The sequence below is a fragment of the Narcine bancroftii genome, chromosome 2 (assembly GCF_036971445.1).
Source record: "Narcine bancroftii isolate sNarBan1 chromosome 2, sNarBan1.hap1, whole genome shotgun sequence".
NCBI classification, from domain to species: Eukaryota; Metazoa; Chordata; class Chondrichthyes; order Torpediniformes; family Narcinidae; genus Narcine; species Narcine bancroftii.
Genome location: NC_091470.1, coordinates 14,498,706 through 14,510,735, shown reverse-complemented (window position 1 = coordinate 14,510,735; position 12,030 = coordinate 14,498,706). Strand labels below are relative to the sequence as shown.

Genomic DNA, 12,030 nt, shown 5'->3' with positions numbered 1-12,030 from the left:
AAGGACACAACTGGGTAAAGTCGAAGAATCAAAATGACATCAGTATTGAATAGTATTCCTGGGGCTTGCAGCCAGAACTGCAATACTCTGTTGTGATCTTCTGGACCTGATCATTCTCTACTCTTGCAGCTGAAACCAGAGGCAGTGGAATGCAAAACATCTGCCTGGTCTGCATCAACTAAACATCATGACTGGTAATAAACTCATGGATCCTCAGAGTCACAGTCTCTGGTACCCGAATCATGTTGCCCCATTCTATGTATAGGATTAGCGTGTAAACTGTAGGGTAAAATGCAAATCCGATTTGCCCACACAGCTAGTCGAGTGTGGAATTTGGGGTTCTCCCTGTGACCGCATGTGTTTCCTCCAGGTGCTCCAGTTTCCTCTCACATCCCAAACAAATGTGAAAGCTGTTAGGCTAATTGGCCACTGTTAATTAGCCCAAGCATGCAAGTGTGTGGTAGAATCTGGGGTGGCATGGAGGGGGAAATTTGGTGAGAATATAGCAGAATTAAGGGCTTGACAAATGGTTGGAAGGACCAGTTTCTACATTGTATGACTCTATGACTTCACTTTACACCTTATCACACCCACTGAGCAGAGCAGCATTCTCTGACAAAAGTTTGTCAATGGAATGACCCAAGGATATCATGGTGCACAGTGACTAGACCACCCTCCAGTGGTCTTCTCTTCATGCCCAATGCGTCTCCATCAGAACTCAATGTACCTTGTCCGATTCAGATCCGCTCTTTTCCAGGAGTTCAAAGCTACAACACTCCTTCCCTCCATTCCTTCTCCTTCGTGGCTTTTGGGAAACATTGCTTGGCTAATTTTCTTTCCTGAACTGATGCATCTAGGTGGTGTTGGCATGCTATCTATTTCCAGATGTAGGGATAGTAACATGAACAGTTCTTGGGTAAATTCAAGTCTCTTTACCAAAGGTGCTTGAATTTGTATTGGGTCTGCAGCTGTCAATTTGTTCACATACCTTGTCCTGTCTCGACACGGTCATGAACAAATGTCACTCGCACAACCTTTGTCATCAGTCTTGGATTTTCCAAAAGGTCGAGGGACATATTTACAGCTGTAGACCAATGAAAATACAAAAGGGCAGCACGGTAAGTGTAGCATTTAGCACAATGCTGTTACAGTCCCAGCAATCAGGACTGGAGTTCGAATCCTGTGCTGCCCATTGACTGTGTGCATTTTCCCTGGGTGCACAGGTTTCCTCCCACCGTTCAAAAACATGCTTTGGATAGGTCAATCAGGTGTAATTGGACAGCACGGGCTTGTGGGCTGAAATGGCCTGTCACCATGCTATATGTCCAAAAATAAAGAAAATTAAAAAGGCTGAGACTGCTTGCAGGACGACACAGTTAACAAGTATTGAGATTACCACATATAATGCTATGACATATGGGAACAGAGTGATTGAAGTAAAAACATTATGCTTGAGAAATTCATCAGGTCAAATAATGTACTTTATATAGCAAAGATAAAGATACATAACCAAAGTTGTTTTGGTTTGAGCCTTTCATCAAGGTATGAGCAAAATGTGGGCAGGCACCCGAATCAGTTCGACTTGCTGAGTTTCTCCAGCAATTTTTTTTTACATCAAGGAACGAGTTGAGTATAGGTGGGTATTCGATAGGCAAGCTTGTTGAAGGGCCCATTTCCATGAGGTACCCACCTGAAAGTGAACAAACTCCATCCAGGTTTGGATATTGCTGGGGTCCTCTCTCAACAACCTGTTGAATCTCTCCACTTTGGCCATCAAGGCTGAATTTATTTTCTCCTCACTGCCCATGGTCACATCATCTTTGCCTTCCTGTTCCACTTGTCCCTTCCCCTGCAGCCACAGAGTGGTGGATATATCGTAAATCCCAAGTGGATTGACCCAGGTGGTGGTGGCAGAGGATTTATTGTCGTTCTCTTCCCAGTCTGGAACAGGTATGAAGGAGGCTGGACGAACAGCAGATTTATCTCCTAAAACATCTTCACAACGAATAGGCACAGCGTCAGTGCTCAAGAGCTGAAGGCTGGATGTGCTGTAGTATCGGTCTTCTCTCATTTTCACCTTTTTCTTCCGTTGGTTTGAATCTTCCCAGATAATTGACTGATATTTTGGATGAAGGCCAATGCAGACATTCCATTTCCTCTTGTACCTGAAATATATTAACTATGTTTACTTACTGACAAAAAAAATGTTTAAAAATCTCAAGGAGTATACAGATCCTGAATACAATATCCAGTGAAACTTCAGTAAAACGCATGAAACTTGACACCCTAGAGCACACATGTCAAACTCAGGCCCGCGGGCCAAATTTGGCCCGTGATATAATTATATTTGGCCTGCAAGAACATATCTTTTCTTTTTCAATCTTTTTATTATTATTATAATTTATAAACACATACAGTTCAAAGAAATATAAAAAAAATACATAGTAAGTAATGAATTAATACAGAGATATTAAACAATAATATTACAGAATAAAAATATATCATAAAAAAAAATTTTTGATCAGTTTAGGGTGTGAACTATCTCTAAAAAAAAAGATATAATTAATCCTAGAACGCTTCCACCAGCGTTGTCTCCGCTCCATCCTCAACATCCATTGGAGCGCTCACACCCCTAACGTCGAGGTACTCGAGATGGCAGAGGTCGACAGCATCGAGTCCACGCTGCTGAAGATCCAGCTGCGCTGGATGGGTCACGTCTCCAGAATGGAGGACCATCGCCTTCCCAAGATCGTATTATATGGCGAGCTCTCCACTGGCCACCGTGACAGAGGTGCACCAAAGAAAAGGTACAAGGACTGCCTAAAGAAATCTCTTGGTGCCTGCCACATTGACCACCGCCAGTGGGCTGATAACGCCTCAAACCGTGCATCTTGGCGCCTCACAGTTTGGCGGGCAGCAGCCTCCTTTGAAGAAGACCGCAGAGCCCACCTCACTGACAAAAGGCAAAGGAGGAAAAACCCAACACCCAACCCCAACCAACCAATTTTCCCTTGCAACCGCTGCAATCGTGTCTGCCTGTCCCGCATCGGACTGGTCAGCCACAAACGAGCCTGCAGCTGACGTGGACTTTTTACCCCCTCCATAAATCTTCGTCCGCGAAGCCAAGCCAAAGAAAGAATGAAAAAAGAGAAAAAAAAACCCAAAAAAGAAGAAAAAACAAATCTGAATTTAAAAAAAACTTAAAAAAAAAACCTACAGATATAGCTAAACCACGCCGATCACTCCGATCTCATCTTACAGCCCAATTATCATACATAATCATAGAAAGAAAACAGAGCCAGATCAACTCACCACAAATGAAAATATTGAATAAATGGTCGCCAGGTTAACTCAAACTTAGAAGGGGATTCATAGACAGAGTTTCTAATTTTCTCTAAATTTAAACATAGTATAGTTTGGGTAAACCATTGGAAAACAGTGGGAGGATTAACCTCTTTCCAATTCAATAGTATAGATCTTCTAGCCATTAGTGTAAGAAAAGCAATCATACGATCCGCAGGAAGAGATAAATAAGTCAAATCTATCATAGGTAATCCAAAAATTGCAGTAATGGGATGTGGTTGTAAATCAATATTCAAAACAGTAGATATAATGGAAAAAATTTCCTACCAATAATTCTGTAAAGAGGGACAGGACCAAAACATATGTGTAAGGGAAGCTATTTCCAATTGACATTTATCACATATAGGATCGATATGAGAATAAAAGCGATGGAGTTTATCTTTAGACATATGAGCTCTATGAACAACTTTAAACTGTATTAGTGAATGTTTTGCACATAGAGAAGAAGAGTTTACCAGTCGCAGAATTTTATTCCAATTTTCATTAGAAATATGAAGGTTGAGTTCTCTTTCCCAATCATTTTTAAACTTTTCAAAAGTCCCAGAATTTATTTTTGTAATTATATTATATAATTTAGATATCACACCTTTTGGAGGGAATTTTGAATATAGTATATCCTCTAAAACAGTCGTAGTCTCCCGTTTGGGAAAAGAGGGTAAAGTCGAAACTAAGAAACTCCTAATCTGCAAATATCGAAAGAAATGAGATCAAGGTAAATCATATTTCATGGATAATTGTTCAAATGACATGAAAGAGTTATCCAAGAATAAATCCGAAAAGCATGTTATACCTTTAACTTTCCAGAGTAAATAAGCTTGATCAATTAGAGAGGGATGAAAAAGGAAATTTAGTACAATAGGAGTTTCCAAGATAAAATGACTTAGGCCAAAAAATCTCCGGAATTGAAACCATATACGTAGTGTATGTTTAGCCATTGGATTATCAATTTGTTTATATAATTTAGTAAGAGTAAAAGGGAGAGCAGCTCCCAAAATAGAGCTAATTGAAAAATTTTGTATCGGTTTAATTTCTAAATTTACCCAATGGGGATTTAGAGATAATTCTGAATAATTCAACCAATACCTTAAGTAACTAATATTAATTGCCCAGTAATAAATTCTAAAGTTGGGTAATGCCAACCCTCCCTCTAGTTTAGATTTCTGTAAATATTTTTTCCCCAATCTAGGATTCTTGTTTTGCCAGATATACGAGGACAATTTAGAATCGACCTTATCAAAAAAAGATTTAGGAACAAAAATAGGTATAGCTTGGAATATATATAAAAATTTAGGTAAGATCATCATCTTAATAGCATTAATTCGGCCTATCATGGATAGGGATAATGGTGACCAATTGGTAAGTAAACTGCCGATCAGGTCCAATAGAGGGAAAAAATTAGTCCTAAACAAAGAATTGAACTGCAGATGGAATATAATTTGTTACTTACATCTTCGATTGAAAACCAGCTAATTAGATCTAAATCTGATTTTTATGTGCATAGTGAGAAATCGGGTAAACTGTTGGCTAATCATCTGAAGAATATTTCAGCTAGACGCCAAATTGTGGAGATTTGCAAACAGAATGGAGAACTGACTGCTAACCAGGAAGAGATAAATCAATCTTTCCAAAATTTTTATACATCCTTATATAGTACAGAATCCCCTCAAGACCTTAGTAATATGTTTAATTTTTTAGAACATTTGAAATTCCCAAAAGTATTACCTCAAGATAACTTAGAATTAAGTAAACCCATTACAGATTCGGAGATCAATAATACTATTTTCTCACTGAACTCGGGGAAAGCACCAGGTCCCGATGGATATTCTGTGGAATTTTATAAAGCTTTTACTTCTACTCTCTCTCCCTGGCTGATTAAGATGTTTGATGAATCCTTCACATTGGGTAAACTACCACAATCATTTTACAGAGCTACGATTTCTCTAATCTTGAAAAAAAATAAAGACCCGACCGAATCTTCTTCTTATAGACCTATTTCTTTGTTGAATGTTGATTCTAAGTATTATATCTCACATGTAATAAATCCCCTTCTAAGTATTTCACTAGATGCTGAGAAGGCCTTCGATAGAGTAGAATGGCCTTATTTATTTACAGTTCTTGAAAAATTTAATTTTAGTCCGATATTTATATCTTGGATTAAACTTCTTTATAATTCCCCAGTTGCCTCGGTTTTTACTAATACCCAAAGATCGCCATATTTTCGATTATTTCGGGGCACCAGGCAAGGGTGCCCCCTTAGCCCTTTATTATTTAACTTAGCTTTAGAACCTTTGGCAATTGCTATCAGAGAAGCACCCAATATTACTGGTATTATTCGTTGCAGGGATATTCATAAAGTATCACTATATGCAGATGATTTATTGTTATATATTTCCAATCCTGAAAATTCTATTCCTGCAGTTTTATCTTTATTAGCCCAATTTAGTAATTTTTCGGGATATAAACTGAATTTAAATAAAAGTGAATTATTCCCTTTTAATGGATGGGTCCCTATTTATGATAGTTTACCTTTTAAAATAGCTAGAGACCATTTTATATATTTAGGGATTAAGATTACTAAAAAACATAAAGATTTACAAGAACATATCAAATATGTATTAGAGCTGGCCCGCTGGCCGCTGCGCCAGTATAGCGCATGCACAGCTAATACTACAAATCCCAGAATGCTTTGCAAATGAGTTGGCGCCGGCCTGTCAGCCCGCTAATCGCCCCCACCTCCTCTCTTTACTTTCATTACCATCTGCGACCTGTCGCCTAACTCACATGTAATAAACCCCCTACGAAAAATGGCCAAACGAAAGACAGAAAACAGGACCTTTCAAGACAGGGGAGGCAGACTATAGGTTCATCATTTTAAAAGACAAACCTGTTTGTCATTGAAGCAAGTTGGTTTTTTTTTGACTTGTTGTGAAAAAAAATACATTTAATAGGAGCTTAAAGGCTAAAGAGAAATATTATTTATTGGATATTTTATTTCTCATTTGTTAATGCTTCTTCTGGAAAGAGTTTAACCAAAACTATTATTAAACATTTATTTTAATAAGAAAAAGTTTAACATTACATATGTTGAAAGAAGAGAAAACATGCAGATGTTCTTGAAAATTTTCAATAAATATTTAGTTTGGCCCACGACTTAGTCCAAGTTTTTAATTTTGGCCCTCTGTGAATTTGAGTTTGACACCCCTGCCCTAGAGGATACAGCGGCCAACATGAGAGGAATCCAGATGTATGTTGTAACAGCAATAGGATGGGTGTATTTGGGTGGCATGGGCTTGTGGGCCAAAAGGGCCTGTGACCAAACTGTATCTTTAAATTAAACAATAAAAAAAGTTCATCAAGATTCTTTAATGCAACACCTTCAAAAGAAAGGGGATCATTCCTGGAAGTTGCCCTCCAAGCCACACACTATCCTGACCTGGAAATATATCAAGGTGGAGGAGTCACGTGATGGAGTAGTGGCCGGACGGTGAACTCCAGCCCTCTCCAGAAAAGTCGGAAAAAATAAAGGAAAACACAAAGGCACAAAAATAAAAATTAAAGTAAAGTGAGTATAAAGGTGGAAAGAAGATGGCGACGAAAAAAGAAAAATCGAAAACAACGGTAAGAAGAGAGGAAGAAAAGATAACGGAAGATGAAGGAAAAGTTCGAAGAGGCCCGCGGTGGAGAGAGAAACCCGCTCCCTCAGCTCGGTAGAAAGTGGACTACAAAAATGGCTCGCTGAGCCGAGTAAAAGTGCGCAACCGCGCATGCAAAAAAACACACTGACGGGAGGGGGGACCAGCTGGGGAGTCGATCTCCACAGCCGGCAACGACAGCTGCAGAACACCTGCAGCAAGAAGAGACCACAGAAGACAATGGAAACAAGAAAGAAGAGAAGGAAAGGGCAACAAAGAAACAACAGATGGCCAACCCAGAGGAAGAAGAAGAGGAAGAGTACAGTGAAATAGAAGAAGGGAAAGGCAAGGTAAAGGATATACTTTCTCTTATTAAAGGATACATGGAGTCATTTAAAGAATGGCAAACACAGGAATTTAATGATTTAAGAAGAAGAATAAACAACACAGAAGAGAAAATGAATAAATTAGATATGACCTTATCAGAAATGGGAAAGAAAATGGACAAGATGGAAGAGCGGGCAGTAGCAGTAGAAATGGAGGTAGAAGACTTAAAAAAGAAATTAGAGGAATCTAATAAAAAAGTTATAGAGATACAAGAACTGTTAGCTCAGAAAATAGATATAATGGAAAACTATAACAGAAGAAATAACATAAAGATAGTGGGCCTTAAGGAAGATGAAGAAGGCAAGAATATGAGAGAGTTTATAAAAGATTGGATCCCTAGGATCCTAGGATGTCCAGAACTACAGCAAGAAATGGAAATAGAAAGGGCACATAGAGCATTGGCCTTTAAACCACAACCACAACAAAAACCAAGATCTATTGTAGTAAAATTCCTAAGATATACTACAAGAGAAAAGGTACTGGAGAAGACAATGGAAAAAGTAAGAGAGGGCAACAAGCCACTGGAGTACAAAGGGCGAAAAATCTTTATTTATCCAGATATAAGTTTTGAACTCCTGAAGAAGAGAAAGAAGTTCAATACAGCAAAGGCGATTTTATGGAAGAAAGGGTATAAATTTATACTAAAGCATCCAGCGGTATTGAAAATATTTATTCCAGGACAGCAAAACAGACTATTCTCGGATCCAGAGGAAGCACGAAAATTTGCAGAACAATTACAAAATAGACTGAAAGATGAAGACGTGTAACGAGAGTACAAAAGACTGCGAACTAAAAAGACACATAAGTTTTGAACTCCTGAAGAAGAGGAAGGAGTTCAATACAGCAAAAACGTTCTTATGGAAAAAAACTATTCTCGGATCCAGAGGAAGCAAGAAAATTTGCAGAACAACCACAAAACAAGCAGAGAGATGAAGACATGTAATAAGATTAAAAATGACCACGATTTATATGTATGTGGGTAAAGAGGTATATGTGTATATATGTATAGTGTGCATACATGAATGTATCCGTATTTAGAGGAAAATATAGAGAGTATAGACAAGAATTAATGAGGGAAGGAAATAGAATAGAGGGAATAAGGAGGGAATTAAAAGAGTGACCTTTGTTACATATGAAAAGTGAAATCTTTTCTGGGGGGGGGCTGGGTGGGGAGGAGTTACGGTCACTGCAAAATCAGCTGACGCTTGCGAGTGAATTCGCAAATCCAAATGGAGAGGGGAGATGTGGTTGTCCGACAAGGGATAAAGGACAACTCAGGAGGGGAAGGGGAGATTGGGGCTAAAGAAGTTTTAAATAGGAGAATAAGGAAAATGTTTGATGTTTTAGGAATATTGTCTTATAAAGGGTTCAAAACAAGAAAACAGAAATGGATAAGAAGGAAAGGTAATGATGGAGAAACGGAAAGGGAAGATAAACAAAGTATAAAATGGCTACGTTGAACTATATGACTTTAAATATTAATGGAATACATAACCAAATTAAAAGGAAGAAACTGCTAAATTTACTGAAAAAAGAAAAAATTGATATAGCATTTGTGCAAGAAACACATTTAACTGAATTGGAGCACAAGAAATTAAAGAGAGATTGGGTAGGACACGTAACAGCACCATCGTATAATTCAAAAGCAAGAGGAGTAGCTATATTAATTAGTAAAAATGTGCCATTTAAAATAGAAGAGGAAATAATAGATCCAGCAGGGAGATATGTAATGATAAAATGTCAGATATATTCGGAGTTTTGGAATTTACTCAATGTATATTCACCTAACGAAGAAGATCAAAAGTTTATGCAAGATATCTTTTTGAAGATAGCAGATACGCAAGGGAACATATTAATAGGAGGGGATTTCAACCTGAATTTGGATTCAAATATGGACAAAACTGGGAAAAATATTAACAGAAAGAACAAAGTAACCAAATTTATAATTAAATCGATGCAAGAAATGCAACTTTTGGATATATGGAGGAAACAACACCCAAAGGAAAAGGAATATTCATATTACTCGGCTAGACATAAAACATACTCAAGAATAGACCTATTTTTCTTATCAGCTAGTATGCAAGATAGAGTAAGAAAAACAGAATATAAAGCTAGAATACTATCGGACCATTCACCCTTAATATTGACAATAAAGTTAGAGGACATCCCTCCAAGAATGTATAGATGGAGATTAAACCCCATGTTACTTAAAAGGCAGGATTTTAGAGAATTCATTGAAAGACAAATTAAAATGTATTTTGAAATAAATACGAAATCAGTGAAAGATAAGTTTATATTATGGGACGCAATGAAAGCATTCATTAGGGGGCAAATAATAAGTTATGTAACCAAGATGAAAAAGGACTATAATCAGGAAACAGAGCAGTTGGAAAGGGAAATAGTAAATATAGAAAAAGAATTAGCAATGAAGGAAGATACAACTAAAAGAAGAGAATTGGCAGATAAAAAAATAAAATATGAAACACTACAAACTTATATGGTGGAGAAGAATATAATGAAGACAAAACAGAAATATTATGAAATAGGTGAAAAAACGCACAAAATTCTAGCATGGCAGCTTAAGACAGAACAAGCTAAGAAAATGGTATTGGCATCAAGGAAAAAAGACAAACAAATTACATATAATCCAAAAGAAATTAAGGAAAACTTTAGAGAATTCTATGAACAATTATAACGAACTGAAAACGAAGGGAAAGAAGGGAAAATAGATGAATTTCTAACTAAAATTGAACTACCAAAACTACAAATAGAGGAACAAAATAAATTAACAGAGCCATTTGGAATAGTAGAAATACAAGAGATAATAAAAAAATTACCACATAATAAGACACCAGGAGAGGATGGATTCCCAATAGAATTCTATAAAACATTTAAAGACTTATTAATTCCGCCCCTCCTGGTATAATCAACCAGATTGATAAAACACAAAGCTTACCAGATTCATGTAAAACAGCAATAATTACAGTAATACTAAAGCAAGGGAAAGATCCACTCACACCAGCGTCATATAGACCAATATCTTTATTTAACACAGATTATAAGATAATAGCTAAACTATTAGCAAACAGATTAGCAGAACAGGTACCGAAAATGGTAAATCTAGACCAAACTGGATTTATCAAAAAAAGACGCACAACAGACAATATTTGTAAATTTATTAACTTAATTCATGCAGTAGAAGGGAATAAAGGGCCAACAGTAGCAGTTGCTTTAGACGCAGAGAAGGCCTTTGACAGAGTAGAATGGAATTATTTGTTCAAAGTATTGCAAAAATTCAGTTTACCGGAGAAGTATATTAATTGGATTAAAGCATTATATAAGGGACCATTAGCGAAAGTGACAGTAAATGGACATGTATCAAAGCAATTTAACTTAAGCTGGTCAACACGGCAGGGATGCCCACTATGACCTTTATTGTTTGCGTTAGCTATAGAACCACTAGCAGAATTGATAAGAACAGAAAATAATATAAAAGGGATAAAAATAAAAGACAAGGAATATAAAATCAGTTTATTTGCGGATGATGTTATAGTATACTTAACAGAAACAGAACTATCAATAAAAGAATTATATAAGATATTGAAGGAATATGGAGAAGTGTCGGGTTACAAGATCAACGTAAATAAAAGTGAAGCAATGCCTATGAATAATGCGGATTTCTCAAAATTTAAGAAGGAATCACCATTTAGATGGCAAATGCAGCCAATAAGATACCTAGGTGTACAAATAAATAAAAATCTCGGCCAACTATATAAACTCAATTATTATCCACTAATGAAAAAATTACAGGACGATTTAGAGCATTGGAAAGATTTACCACTAACACTAATAGGAAGGATAAACTGTATTAAAATGAACATTTTTCCAAGGATATTATACCTATTTCAGGCATTGCCAATACAACTGACAGAGAAATTCTTCAAGGAGTTAAAGAAAATAATAAGGAAATTTTTATGGAAAGTGGGGAAACCGAGGATAGCACTAGATAAATTAACAGAATGGTATAAACAAGGAGGCTTACAACTGCCAAACTTTAAAAATTATTATAGAGCCGCACAATTAAGATACCTATCAGATTTTTATCAAACAAGGGAAAAGCCAGATTGGACCAGATTAGAATTAGATCTTTCTTCTTTTCTTTGGCTTGGCTTCGCGGACGAAGATTTATGGAGGGGGTAAAAAGTCCACGTCAGCTGCAGGCTCGTTTGTGGCTGACCAGTCCGATGCGGGACAGGCAGACACGATTGCAGCGGTTGCAAGGGAAAATTGGTTGGTTGGGGTTGGGTGTTGGGTTTTTCCTCCTTTGCCTTTTGTCAGTGAGGTGGGCTCTGCGGTCTTCTTCAAAGGAGGCTGCTGCCCGCCAAACTGTGAGGCGCCAAGATGCACGGTTTGAGGCGTTATCAGCCCACTGGCGGTGGTCAATGTGGCAGGCACCAAGAGATTTCTTTAGGCAGTCCTTGTACCTTTTCTTTGGTGCACCTCTGTCACGGTGGCCAGTGGAGAGCTCGCCATATAATAAATGGGATGAAAAATTGGTACAACATAGAAGTTCTCCAGTATTACATCATCTACTCAATATTTAGAAGAAGATTCATGTAGAAAGAAATAAAACAAATTATCAATTACC

At 37.2% G+C, this 12,030-nt stretch overlaps 1 protein-coding gene across 2 annotated transcripts in view; it reads right to left on the bottom strand.

Moving 5' to 3' along the window:
- Nucleotides 1–12,030, bottom strand: part of nrde2 (NRDE-2, necessary for RNA interference, domain containing) — a 78,881-nt gene that overhangs the window by 49,683 nt on the left and 17,168 nt on the right. For both annotated transcript variants that reach the window (XM_069915903.1, XM_069915904.1), the window contains exon 5: nt 1,691–2,165. In XM_069915903.1, coding sequence (XP_069772004.1) covers nt 1,691–2,165 — 475 coding nt within the window. The remainder of the gene's footprint in view (nt 1–1,690; nt 2,166–12,030) is intronic.